General features: G+C 46.0%; 1 protein-coding gene across 5 annotated transcripts in view; it reads left to right on the top strand.

The window, feature by feature from the left end:
• Nucleotides 1-20,283, top strand: part of cacna2d2a (calcium channel, voltage-dependent, alpha 2/delta subunit 2a) — a 1,072,053-nt gene that overhangs the window by 910,436 nt on the left and 141,334 nt on the right. For all 5 annotated transcript variants that reach the window (XM_063067752.1, XM_063067753.1, XM_063067751.1 and 2 more), the window contains 3 exons: nucleotides 4,998-5,072; nucleotides 9,945-10,019; nucleotides 11,027-11,098. In XM_063067752.1, the coding sequence (XP_062923822.1) occupies nucleotides 4,998-5,072; nucleotides 9,945-10,019; nucleotides 11,027-11,098 (222 nt within the window). The remainder of the gene's footprint in view (nucleotides 1-4,997; nucleotides 5,073-9,944; nucleotides 10,020-11,026; nucleotides 11,099-20,283) is intronic.

The following is a 20,283-nucleotide window of genomic DNA, read 5'->3' as shown; positions in this document are numbered from 1 at the left end:
CCACTTCCACCCTGGAAAAAAGTCTCTGGCTGTCCACTCTATCCATTCCTCTTATCACCTTGTACACCTCTATCAATTCACCGCCACCCTCCTTTCTCCAAAGAGAAAAGCCCTTGCTACTCAACTATCCTCATATGAAATCCTCTTAAATCTATGCAGAATTCTGGTAAATCTCTTCTGCACCCTCTCTAAAGCTTCCACATCCTTCCTTTAATGAGGCACCAAGAGCAAAACACAATGTTCAAAGTGTGGTGTAACCAGGGATTTATAGAGTTGCAACATTGCATCTTGGCTCTTAAACTCAATCCCCTGAAGGTCAACACTAGATATGTTTTCTTACCACCCTATCACTGGTCGCTGGGTTATGCTAGCATAATATCTTTGTTTACGCCTCTTGTTTAGTTGGGCCCCAGGAGGTGAGTATTGTGAGGGCAAGAAGCCAAGGCAATGCCACTTTAATCAATTTATAGAATGAAGTTGAGCTTTGACCAGGAACCAGTCCAGACATCGGAAGTTTGGTAGGAGGAGATTTCATTCAGCTCCACTGCCTGAGTAGAAAAAAACAGCAGTGCATTGCAGTAGAGTAATTGAGCTCTGACCACATTTGGGATTGCTTCGCAAGATTCCTGGATGGTATGTTGCCTCCTGGGTGCCAGAGTCTGGGACATCTCAGATCAAGTCCTCAGCATTGTTACGTGTGTGGGTGAACAGTCAAAGATTGTGGTCCAATGACGCACACAATGAGTACTGCAGAGGGAGTTCAGGGAGTTAGCTGCTAAATTAAAAGGCAAGAACTCCAGGGTTGTGCTCTCAGGATTGCTACTCATGCCACGTGCTAGTGAGGCCAGAACTATGAAGATTATACAGTTTAATAAGTAGCTAAGGAGTTGGTGTAGGAGGGAGGGCATAAGATATTTGGATCATTGGGCTCTCTTCCAGGGAAGGTGGGGCCTGTACAGAAGGGATGGTTTGCTCCTGAACTGGAGGGGGACTAATATCCTAGCAAGAAGGTTTGTTAATGCTGCATGGTGGGGTTTAAACTGGAGTTGCAGGGGGATGGGAACCAGAGTGCCAGACAAGTTAGTAGAGAGACAAATGTTGGTAAAACCTCAGATTAAGTCAGGAATCAAAAGATTGAACATGGTGCGACTAGTCTCCTGAGCTGCGTATATTTCAATGTAAGAAGGATCGCAGGAAAAGCAGATGAGCTCAGGGCATGGATCAACACCTGGAATTATGACATTGTAGCCATTAGTGAGACTTGGCTGCAGGAGGGACAGGACTGGCAGCTCAGTATTATAGAGTTCTGTTGTTTTAGACGTGACAGAGTGGGAGGGATTAAAGGAGGAGGGGTGGCAATACTAGTCAGGGAAAATATCACGGCAGTGCTCAGTCAGGACAGACTGGAGAACTCTTCTAGTGAGGCGTTATGGGTGGAACTGAGAAATAAGAAATGTGTGAACGTGTCTCCAACAGTCCTAGGGATTTAAAGGAACAAATTTGTAAAGGGATCACAGACTGCTGCAAGAAACATAAAGCTGTTATAGTGGGTGATTTTAACTTCCCACATATTGACTGGGAATACCATACTGTAAAAGGACTAGATGGGATAGAGTTTGTCAAAAGTGTTCAGGAAAGTTTCCTTTATCAGTATGTAGAGTCCCAATGAGAGAGCATGTGATACTGGATCTGCAGTTTGGGAATAGTCAGAAGATTATGTAGAGAGTACTTTGCATCGAGTGACCACAATGCCATTTGTTTCAAAGTAAATATGCAAAAAGATAGGGCTGGTCCGTGGGTTGAGATTCTAAATTGGAGAAAGAAATGATTTGGCAAGTGTGGATTGGGACAGGCTGTTTTCTGGCAAAGGTGTACTTGGAAAGTGGGAGGCTTTCAAAAACAAAATTTTGAGAGTACAAAGCTTGTATGTGCCTGTCAGATTAAAAGATCAAGGTAACAAGTGTGGGAAATTGAGATATTGAGTCCCTGGTTAAGAGAAAAAAGAGGTGTACAACTGGTATAGGCAGGTAGGAACAAATGAGTTGCTTATGGAATACAGGAAATGCAAGAGAACACTTAAGAAAGAACGCAAACACGAGGAATTCTGCAAATGCTGGAAGTTCAAGCAACACACATCAAAGTTGCTGGTGAATGCAGCAGGCCAGGCAGCATCTCTAGGAAGAGGTACAGTCGATGTTTTGGGCTGAGACCCTTCGTCAGGACTAACTGAAGGAAGAGTTAGTAAGAGATTTGAAAGTGGGAGGGGGAGGGGGAGATCGAAAATGATGGGAGAAGACAGGAGTGGGAGGGATGGAGCCAAGAGCTGGACAGTTGATTAGCAAAACGGATATGAGAGGATCATGGGACAGGAGGCCCAGGGAGAAAGAAAAGGGGGAGGGGGGAAAACCCAGAGGATGGGCAAGGGGTATAGTGAGAGGGACCCTTGCCCATCCTCTGGGCTTTTCTCCCCCCATCCCACTTTTCTTTCTCCCTGGGCCTCCTGTCCCATGATCCTCTCATATCCCTTTTGCCAATCAACTGTCCAGCTCTTGGCTCCATCCCTCCCCCTCCTGTCTTCTCCTATCATTTTGGATCTCCCCCTCCCCCTCCCACTTTCAAATCTCTTACTAACTCTTCTTTCAGTTAGTCCTGACGAAGGGTCTCGGCCCGAAATGTGGACTGTACCTCTTCCTAGAGATGCTGCCTGGCCTGCTGCGTTCACCAGCAACTTTGACTTAAGAAAGAAATCAGGATGGCTTAAAGAAGGCATGAAGTTGCTCTAGCAGACAAGGTGAAGGAGAATCCTAAGGGATTCTACAGGTTTGTTAAAAGCAAAAGGATTGCAAGTGACAAGATTTGTCCTCTGGAAGACCAGAATGGTAATGTGGAGCCAAAATGGATGGGGGAGATCTTAAATGTATTCTTTGCTCAGGAGATAGATGTAGAGTCTATAGAAGTGAGGCAAAGTGGCATCAACTTCATGGACCCTGTACAGATAACAGAGAAGGGGGTGTTTGCTACCCTGAGGCAAATCAGGATGAATAAATCCCCAGGGCTGACAAAGTGTTTCTTTGGACACTACGGGAGGCAAGTGCAGAAATTGTTGGGGCCCTAGCAGAGATATTTAAAACATCCTCTGCGACAGGAGAGGAACCAGATGATTGGAGGATAGCCAATGTTGTTTCACTATTTAAAAAAGTCTCTAAACAGAAACCAGGAAATAAAAGGCCAGTGAGTCTGACATCAGTTCTGGGAAAGTTACTGGAAGGTATTCTAAGGGACCGAATATGTAAGTATTTGGATAGACATGAGCTGATTCAGGATAGTCAGCATGGTTTTGTACATGTCTAACCAATCTTATAGAGTTTTTCGAGGAACTTACCAGGCAAGTGGATGAAGGCAAGGCCATGGATGTTGTCTGCATGGATTTTACTCAGGTATTTGATAAGGTCCCTCATGGGAGGCTGGTCAAGAAGGTTCAGTCGCTCGGCATTCGGGATGAGATAGTAAATTGGATTAGATATTGACTTTGTGGGAGAAGCCAGAGAGTGGTAGTACAGGGTTGCCTCTCTAATGGTGTGCTGCTGGGATCAGTGCTGTTGTTTGTTCTTTGTCATCTATACCAATGATCTGGATGATAATGTGATTAACTAGATCAGCAAATTTGCGAATGACACTGTGTAGTGGACAGTGAGGAAGGCTATCACTATGGCAGACACAAGCAATGTGCCAGATGTTAAAGGGTGTGATGGAAGAGAAGTGAGTGCAGTTACTACTACAAGGAAGATGCTCAAAAAGCTGAAAGACCTAAGGGTACATAAGTCACCCAGAGCGGATGAACTGCACCCTAGGGTTCTGAAAGAGGTACCCATAGAGATTATGAAGGCATTAGCAATGGTCTTCAAAAAATCATTGGACTCTGGCATAGTGCCAGAGGACTGGAAAATTTCAAATGTCATTCCACTCTTTAAGAAAGGAGGAATGTAGTAGAAAGGAAATTATACTTTCTCCTCAGTGGTTGGGAAGATGTTAGAGTCAAGGCAGTGAGGTGATTGAGTACTTGGTGACACAGGACAAGATAGGACAAAGTCAACATGGTTTTCGTAAGGGAAAATCCTGCCTGACGAACTTGTTGGGAATTCTTTGAGGACATTACAAGTAGGATAGATAGATGCAATGGATGTTGTGTATTTGGACTTTCAGAAAGCTTTTGACAAGGTGCCACACATGAGGCTGCTTACCAAGTTAAGAGTGCATAGTATTACAGGAAAGTTACTGGCATAGTTAGAGCATTGGCCAATTGGTAGGAGGCAGCAAGTGGGAAGAAAAGGATCCATTTTTGGTTGGCTGCCGGCGACTAGTAGTGTTCAGCAGGGGTCGGTGTTGGGACCACTTCTTCTTATGCTGTATATCAATGTTTTAGACGATGGAATAGATGGCTTTGCTGCCAAGTTTGCAGATGACATGAAGATTGGTGGAGGGCTAGGTAGCGTTGAGGAAACTGATAAGCTGCAGAAGGACTTAAACAGTTTGGGAGAATGGGCAAGAAAGTGGCAAATGAAATACAATTCTTACAGACAGATGGTAGTGAATGTTTGGTGTGGGGTGCCCACGGGAAGTGATAGAGGGGGATTCCATTATAAATTTTAAAAGTCATTTCAACGTTTAGTTCAATTCTGATGCCATCTACAAGGACTCTGTTGAATGCATGGGTTTTCCCTGGGTGCTCCGGTTTCCTCCTATGATCCCAAGAATTACCGGGTGGGGTAATTCGTCATTGTCCTATGATTAGATTAGGGTTAATCAGATTTGTTGGGATTGCTGGAATGACATGCCTCGAAGGGCTTGAGGACCTACTCTGCACCACATCACTAAATAAATAAATAAAATCAATGTTTGGCATGATATGGGTCAAATGCAGGGAAGTGGAACTGAAACTTGGTCAGCACGAGCAACTTTCCAGGCTGAATGTATCTACGACTCTGTTTATGTTCCAGAACCAGCTGATGCTTGGGGTGATGGGCATCGATGTGGCTCTTGATGACATCAAGAAGTTCACACCTCGCTACAACGTACGTACAATATTAGTATTTCACCTACACCATAAACAGGGTTGCAGCGATACTTCCAAGAACTTTAGCTTAGACACGATGTCTTGACAGCTGTATCTGAGGAGTTTCTCAACTATTCACGTCACTGGGTGATTATGGACACAGTATTACATCCACTTGCCTGAGGGAATGTTTCATTACAAGCAGTTCCTGGTCCAACAAGTCCCAGTGGAAGAGGAAGATAGGTTGAAGGATGGAGGACGTGGTAGAGGGAGGGGAGCGGGGAACAATGAGGAAGAGTGGTGGAGGTAGCATCCATTTGTCATGGGATAAGCCCACTCTCCACTATCCATTGCTTTTGGTCTAACAGCCTTACTTGCACTCCAGGACACTCAGCCAGTCTTCTCAAGCAGACCAGATAGTTCAAAGATCACTGACTCCCCACAGACCCCAAAAATTTCCTTTACTTTTTGTAGCTGGGAAAGGTCAGCTGACAGGTTGTCGGAACTGTGAGGCAGCAGTGTTAACTCCTGCACCATTGTGCTACATTCCTTGAAGTTGTAGTTGTGAGTCATGTGCTCATTTCGCCAGTAACTGATCCAAGCAGAAGTATGAGTCTGCTGGGGAAATTGAAGGCACAATGTCAGTGTATCCATGAGTCCAGTGGAGGCTGGGGGCTGAAGAAGATGGCCTGTCCTGGGATTAGAGGACTGTTTATGTGGGTGGGTGAGAGAGAGGTACAGGGTTCATTTTGCTCTTGTTGCTTTGTCACTTTGTTATGTTCTGTTTTGTGGTACTCTATGTTGTTCTGCTGAACGTCGTGGACATGCTGTGTTGTTCTGCTGAACGTCGTGGACATGCTCTGTTGTTCTGCTGAACGTCGTGGACATGCTGTGTTCTGCTGAACGTCGTGGACATGCTCTGTTGTTCTGCTGAACGTCGTGGACATGCTGTGTTGTTCTGCTGAACGTCGTGGACATGCTGTGTTCTGCTGAACGTTGTGGACATGCTCTGTTGTTCTGCTGAACGTCGTGGACATGCTGTGTTCTGCTGAACGTTGTGGACATGCTCTGTTGTTCTGCTGAACGTCGTGGACATGCTGTGTTCTGCTGAACGTCGTGGACATGCTCTGTTGTTCTGCTGAACGTCGTGGACATGCTGTGTTGTTCTGCTGAACGTCGTGGACATGCTGTGTTCTGCTGAACGTTGTGGACATGCTCTGTTGTTCTGCTGAACGTCGTGGACATGCTGTGTTGTTCTGCTGAACGTCGTGGACATGCTATGTTCGTGCCAGAATGTGTTCCACCACATGGGCTTCCCCCAGCACGTCCTTAGATCTGTTGGTTGTTAACACAAATGACACATTTCACTGTATGTTCCCACGTACATGTGATAAATAAATCCCAACCTGAATCTGAAATTTACAAGGTATTCCTCAGCATGAGGTTCACCATTATTTGTAGACTTTCTCAACTTCTAACTCCTCAAAGCAACAAATCCTGTAGAGTCATAGCAACAGCATCCAGAAGGATTAAACCAGAAACTACTATTTGACTGATAACTCTTTGAAATAGCCTTGCTGAGATTCATCCTATCACTGAATGCATGTTCAGCAGGCTGTATTTAAGGTGTCTTAGTGCTGTGACTTTGCATCTTTTGTGATGAGGATGTCTCCGAGTTCACAGAAGGAGTCACGAGCTTCATCTGGAAGTGCATCGAGGATGTTGTACCCCAAAAATCGGTCAGGGTCTATCCAAACCAGACACCCTGGATCAACAGTTCCATGTGAGCAGCACTCACCACGTGAGACAGAGCTTACGTTGCCGGTAATCAGCAGGAGCTCAAGAATTGCAGCTATGATCTGCTCAAAGTCACCAAGGCAATGAAGCGACAATACAGAAACAAAATCCAGACACAACTCTCCACCAACAACACACACAGCTTATGGCAACGTCTGCACACCATCGCAGACTTCAAAGCTAAACACAGTGGTGCTGCCAACATTGCTGCCTCTCTCTCAGCTGAGCTAAATCTTTTTTATGTTCGGTTCGATGTCGCCAACACTGAGCCCCTGAGGAGAGCCGCCGAAGAGACCTGCACCTTGGTCTTTTCTGAAGCTGAAGTACACAGGTGTTTCCAATGAGTGGACAATCACAAGGCTGCGGGACCGGCAGCATCCCAGGGTGGGTGCTCAGGATGTGTGTGACACAACTGGCAGGTGTGTTTACAGACACTTTTAATCTCTCCATCTCCCAGTGTAGAGTGTCCTCCTGCTTCAAAACATCCACCATTGCCCCTGTACCTAAGAAGACCAAGGTAACATGTCTGAATGACGTACTCACCTCAATAATAAGCAAATGCTTTGAAAGGCTGGTCAAGGACGACATCTGCAGCATGCTGCCACCCACACTGGACCCTCTACAATTCACCTACCGACACAACCAATTGACAAACGACACAATATCCACAGCTCTATACACAGTCCTTACACATCTGGAGAAGAAGGATGCTTATGTGAGAATGCTGTTCGTGGACTACAGCTCAGCATTCGACACCATAATTCTCTCCAGGCTTGAAAATAAACTCAGAGACCTTGACCATTACCCTGCCTTGTGCAGCTGAATCCTGGACTTCCTGTCAGATTGCCGGCAAGTGGTAAGAGTGGGCTCCCTCATCTCTGCCCCTCAACACAGGTGCCCCTCAACCCTGTGTCCTTAGCCCCCTCCTTTACTCTCTGTGTACCCATGACTGTGTCACTACCCACAGCGCCAACCTGATAATTAAATTTGCTGATGATACTACATTGATTGGCCTAATCTCAAATAATAACGAGGCAGCCTACAGAGAGGAAGTGATCAGCCTGACACAGTGGTGTCAAGAAAACAACTTCTCCCTCAGTGTCGCAAAATCAAAGGAGCTGGTTGTGGACTATGGGAGGAATGGAGACAGGCTCACCACTATTGACATCAATGGATCTGGGGTTGAGAGGGTGAACAGCTTTAGGTTTCTCAGCATACACGTCACTGAGGATCTCGTGGTCTGTACATACCGGCTGTGTGGTGAAAAGGGCATAACAGCGCCTCTTTCACCTCAGGCTGTTGAGGAAGTTTGGTATGAGCCCCCAAGCCCTAAGAACTTTCTACAGGGGCACAACTGAGAGCATCCTGACTGGCTGCATCGCTGTCTGGTATGCGAACTGGGGATACCTGGGGATACGAATTGACAATAAACTGGACTGGTCAAAGAACACTGAGGCTGTCTACAAGAAGGGTCAGAGCCATCTCTATTTCCTGAGGAGACTGAGGTCCTTTAACATCTGTCAGACGATGCTGAGGATGTTCTACGAGTCTGTGGTGGCCAGTGCAATCATGTTTGCTGTTGTGTGTTGGGGCAGCAGGCTGAGGGTAGCAGACACCAACAGAATCAACAAACTCATTCGTAAGGCCAGTGATGTTGTGAGAATGGAACTGGACCCTCTGACGGTGGTGTCTGAAAAGAGGATGCTGTCCAAGTTACATGCCATCTTGGACAATGTCTCCCATCCAATACATAATGTACTGGGTGGGCACAGGAGTACATTCAGCCAGAGACTCATTCCACCGAAATGCAACACTGAGCGTCATAGGAAGTTATTCCTGTTTGTGGCCATCAAACTTTACAACTCCTCCCCTGGAGGGTCAGACACCCTGAGCCGATAGGCTGGTCCTGGACTTATTTCCTGGCATAATTTACATATTATTATTTAATTATTTATGGTTTTATATTACTATATTTATACTCTATTCTGGGTTGGTGCAACTGTAACGAAAACCAATTTACCTCGGGATCAATAAAGTATGACTATGACTATGACTAACTGTACTTCCCTCAATCGCAGGACTTTGCAGAAAGTGGTTTGGACAGTGCAGCACTGCAGACAGTGGTGTGAACTTTTCACTATTCAGGACATTTACAAAGACCAGTGTGTCTAAAAGGCCCAAAGAATTACTGGGTACCTGAGTCACCCCAACCACAATCTGTTCCAGCTGCTACCATGTGGGAAACGGTACTGCAACATAAAAGCCAGGACCAACAGGTTCTGGGACAGCTTCTTCCACCAGGCCATCAGACTGTTTAATTCATGCCGATACAATTGTATTTCTATGTTATATTGACTGTCCTGTTGTACATGCTATTTATTACAAATTACTATGAATTGCACATTGTACATCTAGGTGGAGATGTAACATAAAGGATTTTACTCCTCTTGTATGTGAAGGATGTAAGGAATAAAGTCAATTCAATTCAGCTGGCTGTATTTAAGTGTATTAGTGATGTGGTTCTGCGTTCCAAGATGGCACCACTATTGAAATTATCATCTGTGCTAGATTTTTATCACATCTTGAACAGCACTGACAAAGGGATATCAAAATTGAATTGGAGCAAAAATAGCAAAAGATGTAATAAATGAATTATTGTTAGTTCCACACATTTGTACTCACTTCAGGGAGGAGGAGTTAGAACGCAATGGAACAAGGCCAAGCAAGGTTAATCATGTTCTCATCTCATCGAGACAAAGGGAAAGAAACCACGTGGGTTTCCTCTGGGTGTTCCGGTTTCCTCCTACATTCCAAAGACGTGGTTGGGGTTAGTGAGCTGTGCACACACCAGGTTGGCACTGGAAGCATGCCAATACTTGTGGGCTGCTCAGCACATCCTCACTGATGAGATTTGACGCAAATGATCCATTTCATTGTATGTTCCGATGTACCTGTAACAAATAACACTAATCTAATCTAATTTCTGTTGCCTCCCTTTGTAATTTATAAGCAAATCATCTGCTGTGAGGTTTTTTTTGCAATGGCCTATCTGTAAGAGATTCCTGTTAATGTTTCCACTGTTTTCTCTCCACAGTTAGGCGGCAATGGGTACTTCTTTGCCATTGATCCAAATGGGTATGTACTGTTTCACCCCAACCTGCAGCCAAAGGTAAGCAATCTCAGCAGATTCCTCTTGTTTGCCAATCTATGTAATCATCCTTCGGCTCAGGTTGCAGTGTAACACTCAGCTACTGCGCAATTATTCATCAAAAGATTCCTTGTTTCATTATATTAGCAATATTTAGGCAGGCAGATGAACGAGTAGAGAATGGATGGATGGATATAGAGCATGTGCAAGTAGAGGGGATTAATCTGGCATCATGGTTGACAGGGAAATAATGGGCTGAACAGGCTGCACTGTTCTATGTTCAGTGTCCCCTGGATTTGAAGGTCCTCGCATGTACCCTACGAACAGATTCCAAATCTGGTGGTAACATCCTAAACTGATAATGAGGAGGAACTGTTGGATGAGGGTTCAGCATCAACAATTAGCTCCACAGCTGCAGTAAATTATTACATTAGTTAGTCAAAGGTATGAGCAGGCAGTGTGAAACTGATGTTACTGTCTTTGTGAATGGTGCTTCTTAGTGCTTCCTGAATCTGCTGTAGTCAAACACCCAAAATGTATTAAAGGAGTGTTCAGATCCATGAGCTATAGCCAAGACACTGAGTCAGAAATATATAAACCATTTATAGAATCGTAAACTTGTGCATCTGAGAAACTGGCCCTTCAGCCCAACTCATCCATGATGACCAAGGTGTCTACCGAGCTATTCCCAATTGTCTGTATTTGGCCTAGATCCCTCTAATTTTGTTTTCCATCCTTGTCCCTGTCCAAATGTTTTTTAATCATTGTTATTCTAACGGCTTCTACTACTTCCTCTGGCTGGCCATTCCATGTTCACACCACCCTCTGTGTGAAATCCTGCCCCTTGGGTCTCTTTTATGTCCTTCCTGTCTCACCCTGAATCAATGCCCTCTAGTTTTAGGCTTCCCTGTCTTGGGGAAAAGACTGACATCCTAGACATTGAAACTGCACGCTGGGGAATTGTTTACTTTTGAATTTCTCTGATGGGTGTGGTACTGTCCACTTGTTTCTAATTCTTTCTCCTCTAGATTATAAACTTCCAAGAGCCGGTAACTCTGGACTTTCTGGATGCTGAACTGGAGGATGAAAACAAGGAATGGGTAAGAAGTAAAGGAGGAAAACAAAGTAATGAGATGCAAGGATAAAGCAGCACACATCAAAGTTGCTGGTGAACGCAGCAGGCCAGGCAGCATCTCTAGGAGGAGGTACAGTTGACATTTCGGGCCGAGACCCTTCATCAGGACTAACTGAAAGAAGAGCTAGTAAGAGATTTGAAAGTGGGAGGGGGATGGGGAGATCCAAAATGATAGGAGAAGACAGGAGGGGGAGGGATGGAGCCAAGAGCTGGACAGGTGATTGGCAAAGGGAATATGAGAGAATCATGGGACAGAAGGCCCAGAGAGAAAGACAAGGGGGGCGGGGAACCCAGAGGATGGGCAAGGGGTATAGTCAGAGGGACAGAGGGAGAAAAAGGAGAGTGAGAGAAAGAATGTGTGTGTAAAAATAAATAACGGATGGGGTACGAGGGGGAGGTGGGGCATTAGCGGAAGTTAGAGAAGTCAATGTTCATGCCATCAGGTTGGAGTCTACCCAGATGGAATATAAGGTGTTGTTCCTCCAACCTGAGTGTGGCTTCATCTTTACAGTAGAGGAGGCCGTGGATAGACATGTCAGAATGGGAATTCCGTCTGGGTAGTCTCCAACCTGATGGCATGAACATTGACTTCTCTAACTTCCGCTAATGCCCCACCTCCCCCTCGTACCCCATCTGTTATTTATTTTTATACACACATTCTTTCTCTCACTCTCCCTTTTCTCCCTCTGTCCGTCTGACTATACCCCTTGCCCATCCTTTGGGTCCCCCCCCCCTTGTCTTTCTCCCTGGGCCTCCTGTCCCATGATCCTCTCATATCCCCTTTGCCAATCACCTGCCCGGCTCTTGGCTCCATCCCTCCCCCTCCTGTCTTCTCCTATCATTTTGGATCTCCCCCTCCCCCTCCCACTTTCATATCTCTTACTCACTCTTCCTTCAGTTAGTCCTGACGAAGGGTCTCGGCCTGAAACGTTGATGGTACCTCTTCCTAGAGATGCTGCCTGGCCTGTTGCGTTCACCAGCAACTTTGATGTGTGTTGCTTGAATTTCCAGCATCCGCAGAATTCCTGTTGTTTAGATGTAAGGATAAAGTTGGGTGCTGATTCATTCTCCAGTTAGCATCATCTCATGGAGAGAGTCAGGTGGACATTATTCCTTCAAGTAAGGTATGCTCGAGGCATTAGAAATCTTTTACTTCCAACTGTTTCTGAGCATTGGTGTTGGTACTTCGCAGGAATATGTGCATGTTAGTGAGTTTCGTTTTTTCTCTCAATGATCTTTACAATAAGAATATCTTTGTTGAAGTCAGCAGTTACTGCCCTTGAGTAGGGGTTCAGCCTGCTCTTCTACTGCTAAAGCATCAGTGGTGAAGTCCTAGAGTCATAGAGCACAGATAAAGGCCCTTTGGCCTCTGATGCTCACACCACCATTGAACCCAACAATGCTAAACCCACTTACCCTGTTACATCCAAAGCCTTTGATACCTGGGTGATTCAACCTCTTCTCCAGATGTTTGTTTAATGTAGTGTGAGTATCTGCCTTCACCACCCTCTCTAGGCAGTGCATTCTACAGTCAAAACACTCCATGTGAACAATTTTCCCCTCAGATCATCTCCACATTTCTTCCCTCCCATCTTGGCATGTATGATGTTGCAGGCATCACTGAATCATGGCTGAAAGAAGATAATAGCTGGGAGCTTAATGCCCAAGGATAGACGTTGTATCAAAAGGCGTTGCTCTGTGGGTAGAAAATGAAATGAAATCAAAATGAAATCAAATTAGAAAGGAGTGATAAAGGGCCGGAAGGTGTTGAATCATTGTGGATAGAGCTCAGGATAGGCAAGAATAAAAAGACCCTGATGGGAATTATATACAGACCCCAAACAGTAGTAAAGACGTGGTCTATAAATTACAATGGGAGAAAGAAATGCATGCCAAAAGGACAGTGTTACACTATTCATGGGGGAATACAATATGCAGGTAGATTGGAAAATCAGGTTGGTGCTGGATCCAAGATTTCTAGAATGCCTATGAGTGTCACATATATGGATTCGGCAGCGCAGTAGATACGGCAATTGTGCTTGTGAATTTGCATGTGTCAGCTAATTAATATTTAATCATGATAGTATTTAACTCCATACTTGTCATCATAGTGCTCGTTGAGATTTGGACACAGCACAGCAATGCTTCGCTGCCTGTTTGCATTCGGCCTTCCCTGAGAAATTGGACTCTTGAGTCAACTGACTCTGAAGACTGCTGGTATTCGTTTAATGTTTAGATGTTCTTTTCAGCCACAGTGTAGGCTTTGTTTTCCATTTGAGAGTTTTAGCCCTGTTTGGCCTAGCGTTTATTGTTTATTTTCCCTTTAACACTGTTCGCAATAAAGTTTGTGAACTATTGACCTGTTTGAGTGTCTCTCACTCCGCACTTGGGCCATATCCGAACTGGTAGCAGCAAGTTTCGACCACCACCTAGCACCCAGACTACAGAGGAGCCCATGTAAGTGGGGCACGTGTGCCTGTCTCAGGAGGAACGAGAGCAGTGCTGGAGAACAGGTTCCTGCCTCTATTGTGGTGATTCAGGACAGTACCGCGTAGCATGTTCCAAGCATCCAGTAAAAGAGAGTACCTGTCAGCAGGGAGGGGAATCCTGACAGGTCAGTTTTCTATTCAGTCAGCTTCCCCTCATTCTGTAATGTTGGCAGCTTCCTTGTCGTGGAGGTCTCAGACCCATTAACTTAGGGCGTTTATTGGCTCTGGTGCAGCTGGGAATCTTATGGACATCTCTCTCGCTCAAAGATGGGGAGTTCCAACTCAAGAATTAAGAGAAAAGATCAACGTCAAGGCGCTGGACGATCAATGTCTGGGAACTGGCCAGATCTACCTTTCCAACCAACCCCTCCAACTGGTCTCGAAGGCAACCATTATGAAGAAATATCTTTCTGTCTGGTTAATTCACCTGAACTGCCACTGATACTTGGTCTCCCCTGGTCGCCCCGACATATCCCACGGATCGATTGGTCTCTGAAGGTACTCCAACAGTCAGGACCAGCATGCCTGTCTACCTGTCTGGGTCCAGCTCAAGCTCCAGTCCATGAATCCCCTCCTGTGTCAGCTAAGGACGTGCTCTGGGATTCCGGCTGAATATGTGAATCTCCTTGAGGTTTTCAGTAAAAGAAAAGCCACCACCCTGCCCCCACACCGGCCATACGACTGTGCCATAGACCTCCTACCTGGCACTAGTCCTCCCCGGGGCTGGCTCTTTTCCCTTTCTCGTCCTGAAACGGTGACCATGGAGGAATACATTGAGGAGGCATTGAGCATGGGGTTTATCCGGCCGTCAACCTCGCCCGTAGGAGTGGGCTTCTTTGTGAGCAAGGAAGATGGCAAGCTCTGTCCCTGCATCGATTATCTGCCCCTGAACAACATCACTGTGAAGAACCACTACCCTCTTCCCTTGCTGGCGTCTGCGTTTGAACATCTCCAGGGAGCAACTACGTTTTCCAATATTGATCTGCACAATGCTTACAATCTGATTCGCATAAGAGAAGGGGATGAGTGGAAAACGGCTTTCAACACCTCTAATGGCCACTATGAATACCCGGTGATACCTTTTGGTCTGGCCAATGCCCCCGCGGTATTCCAGCCCTTGATTAACAATGTGCTTAGGAATATGTTGAACCAGTTTGTGTATTTAGATGACATCCTTATCTATTCCTGCTCTCATCAGGAGCACGTCCAGCATGTCCAGTGAGTACTCAAGACACCTTCTCAAAAATAACCTGTACGCCAAGCCTGAAAAACGTGAATTCCATAAGGACCAGGTGTCGTTTCTGGGCTATATGCTTACCCCATCCAGTGTTCAAATGGACCCTAGTAAAGTTCAGGCAGTTGCAGAGTGGCCCAAACGTCTATAGTCAAACACATATGGCTCTTCATGGGACTTGCGAACTTCTATAGATGCTTCATCCGAAATTTCGGCTCTATCGTGGCTCCAATTAATGCACTCACCAAGAAGACTTTGGCAGGATTCCATTGGATGGACGACAGCGACCAAGTGTTTTTGAAATTAAAGCAACGTTTCACCACTGCCCCACTGCTGCAACACCCAGACCCATCTCAGCCATTCATTGTCGAGGTGGATGTATCCGATGTAGGCATTGGAGCTGTCCTCTCTCAGCGCTCATCTGCGGATAGCCAGTTGCACCCTGTGCCTTTCTTTCCCATCACTTGACTCTGGCCAAGAGGAATTATGATGTTAGGAACCAGGAGCTTCTGGCTGTCAAGGAGACCCTGGAGGAATGGCGACACTGGCTGGAGGGGGCGGAGTATCCATTCTTGGTCTGGACAGATCTCAAAAACTTCTACTATATTCAGGTTGCTAAGAGACTCAACTATCATCAAGCCCGATGGGCTCTCTTCTTCACACGGTTCAATTTCATCCTCACCTATCGTCCCAGCAGCAAGAATACAAAGCCGCTGCTCTCTCCCGGCAGTTCGACAGATCTGAGGACAAAGCCAATCCAGAGACCATTCTTCCTCTCTCGTGTATCGCTGCTCCGGTGATCTGGGGAATTGAAGCAGAGGTGAGGGCCACCCAACAATCAGATCCAGGCCCGGATGGGGTTCCTCCCAACCAGCTGTTTGTCCCTGCTGCGGTGCGTTCCAAAGTGTTGGAATGAAGTCACTCCTCCCGTCTGGTTAGACATCCGGGAATTCAACGAACTCAGGAGTTTATAAAGAGACAATTTTGGTGGCCATCTATGTCCCAGGATGTCCACGACTTTGCATCCGCCTGTCCCACCTGCGCTCGGAACAAGACATCACGCCAGCGTCCTGCGGGTCTGGTATGCCCACTGCCTGTGCCCCACCGCCCCTGGTCCCACCTCTCAGTGGATTTCATCACTGGTCTGTCCCCATCTAATGGAAACATCACCATTTTGGTCGTTGTGGATTGATTTTCCAAGGCTGCCCTCTTCATTGCACTCCCCAGGCTCCCATTGGCTCGTGAGACTGCCACACTCGTGGTTCAACAAGTGTTCAGGCTCCATGGCATTCCTCAAGACAGAGTGTCTGATCGTGGACAACAGTTCACTTCCTGCTTTTGGAAGGATTTCTGCTCTCTTGTAGGAGCCAAGGCCAGCCTCTCATCTGGGTTCCACCCAAAATCTAATGGCCAGACTGAGAGAGTGAACCAGGAGTTGGAGACAACCCTGCGCTGTCTTGCCTCTTCCAACCCCACGTCCTGGAGCTCCCAATTGGTTTGGGCAGAGATCACCCACAATAACCTCTAGTCATCCTCCACCGGTATGGCTCCCTTTGAAAGCCAGAAGGGATTCCAGCCCCGGCTCTTCCCTGATCAGGAGATCGACGTAGGAGTTCCTGCTGCTGAACAGCTGATCCAGCGCTACAAGCGCACCTGGAGACGAGCCAGGGCTTCTCTGCTGCGCGCCCAGAGACAACATTCCCGGCAGGCTGATTGGCTCCGTCGACAGGCAAGGCCATTCAAGCCAGGAGAGGAGGTCTGGTTGGCATCAAGGGATCTTCCCTGAAAGTCAAGAACCAGAAATTGGCTGTCAACAAGGTGTCCTATAGATTGCATCTACCAGCATCACTGAAGATCCACCCAGTATTCCATGTTTCCCAGCTCAAGCTGGTTACTACCTCGCCCCTGGCCCCAGTCACCCCACCTCCCCCTCCTCCCCCCCCCTCGGTAAATGGTTCCCTTGTCTATACTGTGCGGCGCTTCCTGGCATCTTTCTGGGTATGTGGTAAGGTCCAGTACCTTGTGGACTGGGAAGGGTATGGCCCAGAAGAACGTACTTGGATCCCAGCGAAGGACATCTTGGACAAGTCATTGATTCGGGACTTCCAGCGAACACAGGTCTGTGCCTAGAGAGGGGGGGCCCTGTCACAACCACGGCTTTGGCAGTGCAGTAGATACGGCAATTGCGCTTGTGAATTTGCAAGTGTCTGCTAATTATTATTTAATCGTGATAGAATTTAACTCCATACTTGTTGTCGTAGTGCTTGTCGAGACTTGGACAGAGCACAGCAACACTTTGCTGCCTGTTTGCTTTCAACCTTCCCTGAGAAATTGGACTTTTGATTCAACTGACTCTGAAGACTGGCGGTATTCGTTTAATGTTTAGATGTTCTTTTCAGCCACAGTGTAGGCTTCGTTTTCCATTTGAGAGTTTTAGCCCTGTTTGGCCTAGCGTTTATTGTTTTCTTTTCCCTTTAACACTGTTCGTATTAAAGTCTGTGAACTATTGACCTGCTTCTGTGTCCCTCACTCTGCACTTGGGCCATATCTGAACCTGGTAACAATGGCTTTATAACCTGCCTTTACAGAGCAACTTATGGCTGAGCTCATGAGGGGATCAAATTTTTGGATTGGGTGTTGTGCAATGAACCAGAATTGATTAGAGAATTTAAGCTAAAGGAACGCCGAGGGGAAAGTGATCATAATATGATTGAATTCTTCATGAAATTTGAGGAGAAGCTAATGTCAGATGTATCAGTATTACAGTGGAGTAAAGGGAATTACAGAGGCATGAGAAAGGAGCTGGAAAAGAACACTGGCAGGGATGACAACAGAGAGCGATGGCTGAAATTTCTGGGAACAATTCAGAAGGTGCAGGATATACACACGCCAAAGAGGAAGAAATATTCTAAAGGCAAGATGACACAACTGTGGCTAACAAGAGAAGTCAAACCCACCCTAAAACCCTAAAAGAGGGCAAAAATTAGTGGGAAGTTAGAGGATTGGGAAGCTTTTAAAAACCAACAGAAGGAACTAAAAGAGTCATTATGAAGAAAAAGTTGGGATATGAAGGTAAGCTGACCGATAATGTTAAAGAGGACACCAAAAGTTTCTTCAGATACATGAAGTGTAAAAGAGAGTTGAAAGTAAATATCAGACTGCTGGAAAATGATGCTGGAGAGGTAGTAATGGTGGACAGACTGAAATATTTTGCATCAGTCTTCACTGTGAAGACACTAAAAGTATACCAGAAGTTCGAGAGTGTCGGGGCAGAAGTGAGTGTGGTTGCTATTACTAGAGAGAAGGTTCTTGGGAAACTGAAAGATCTGAAGATAGTTAAGTCCCCTGGACCTATTGGTACACACCCCAGACTTCTGAAGGAGATGGCTGAGGGGATTGTGGAGATATCAATAATTATCTTACAAGAGTCAATTGATTCTGGCATGGTTTCGGAGAAATGGAAAATGGTAATTGTCATTCTGTTCTTCAAGAAGGGAGAGAGGCAGAAGAAAGGACATTATAGGTCAGTTAGTCTTATCTCAGTGGTTGGGAAGATGCTGGAGTCAATTATTAAGGATGTGATTTTGGGGTACTTGGAAGTGATGATAAAATAGGCCATAGTCATCATGGATTCCTTAAGGGAAAGTCTTTCCTGACAAGTCTGTTGGAATTCTTTGAAGAAACAACAAGCAGGATAGACTAAAGAGAATTGGTGGATGTTTTCAGGAGGCATTTGACAAGGTGCCACATATGAAGCTGCTTAACAAGTTAAGATCCCATAGAATTACAGAAAAGATTCTGGCATTGGCATTAGCACAAGGCAAAGCATTGGCTGATTGGCACAAGGCAAAGCATTGGCTGATTGGCACAAGGCAAAGCGTGGAGCCTTTTCTGGTTGGCTGCTGGTGGCTGGTGGTGTTCCACAGGAGTCTGTGTTGGGACTGCTTCTTTTTACATTATATGCTTTATGGCAAAGTTTGCGGATGGTATGAAGATAGATAGAGGGGCAGGAAGTTTTGAGGAAGTAGAGAGGCTGCAGAAGGGCTTGGTTAGATTAGGAGAATGGGTAAAGAAGTGGCAGATGGAATACAGTGTTGGGAAGTAGATGGTCATGAACTTTGGTAGAAGAAATGAAAGCATAGACTATTTTCTAAATGGAGAAAAATTCAAAAATCTAAAATGCAAAGGGACTTGAGATTCTTTGTGCAGGATTCCCTGAAGGTTAATTTGCAGATTGAGTCATTAGGAGGAAGCCAAATGCGACGTTAGCATTCATTTCAAGAGGACTAAAATATAAAAGCAAGGTCGAAGCTTGAAAAAGCATTGGTGAGGCCTCACTTGGAGTATTGTGAGCAGTTTTAGACCATAAGATATCGGAAAAGGGTTAGGCCATTCAACCCATTGAGTCTGCTGCGCCATTTCATCATGGCTGATCCGGATCCCATCCAACCCATACACCTGTCCTCTCGCCATATCCCCTGATGCCCCGAACAATCAGGAATCCATCAACTTCCGCTGTGAATATACCCACGGACTTGGCTTCCACCACAGTCTGTGGCAGAGCATTCCACAGATTCGACACTCTTTGGCTGAAACAAATTTCTCCTTACTTCTGTTCTATAAGGTCAATGCTCAGGTTTGGGCCCCTGATCTAAGAAAGTGTAGCCCCCCTGGCCACCCTCAGGGTCTCTCGGCTCTCTGTTGTCTAGGGAAACAGCCTCGGACCCACCAAACTGGGTAATTAGTTTGTGTGGATGCTGTGTGATGTACCCCACCCCGCCCAGATAACAGACAATACACCAGATATGATTAAATGATTTACAGTTTATAGATATTACTGGAACTATATAATTAATAAACAATAAAATATAAAAGGAAAATAAAAGGCGCCACACTTATCAAAGTTCAATCCCTTCGTGCACAAAACAGTTGGAACTCAAGAACCTTCTTCTTCCAGGTTGAGTCGGTAGTGAAGAAGGCGAATGCAATGTTGGCATTCACTCCTAGAGGAATAGAGTATAGGAGCAGGTATGTGATGTTGAGGCTCTATAAGGCGCTGGTGAGACCTCAGTTGGAGTACTGTGGGCAGTTTTGGTCTCCTTATTTAAGAAAGGACGTGCTGACGTTGGAGAGGGTACAGAGAAGATTCACTAGAATTCACGGCCGCCTGGGACCAACAAAGGTGGTCGACCAGATGTTCCACACGAGTCCGTCTCTGTCTCCTTGCTGAATGCCTCCTCGGGGTTCGACCCCGTTAGCGGACTCACAGCATCTCGTCCATCCTCTGTCTTGCTCTCCTGCCTTCTGCCCCAAAACCCCGCGCATACAAAAACTTCCAGATACACCAAAGTCATAACAACTATCCCAATTGGTTCATACCATCCTCTTAGCACCCCCTAAACCACAACAAGCTGCTAGCGCAAAGCT

This window comes from Mobula hypostoma, chromosome 15, assembly GCF_963921235.1.
Source record: "Mobula hypostoma chromosome 15, sMobHyp1.1, whole genome shotgun sequence".
Lineage (NCBI taxonomy): Eukaryota > Metazoa > Chordata > Chondrichthyes > Myliobatiformes > Myliobatidae > Mobula > Mobula hypostoma.
The sequence above is the reverse complement of the archived record's forward strand: the minus strand, read 5'-3'. Positions and strand labels throughout refer to the sequence as shown.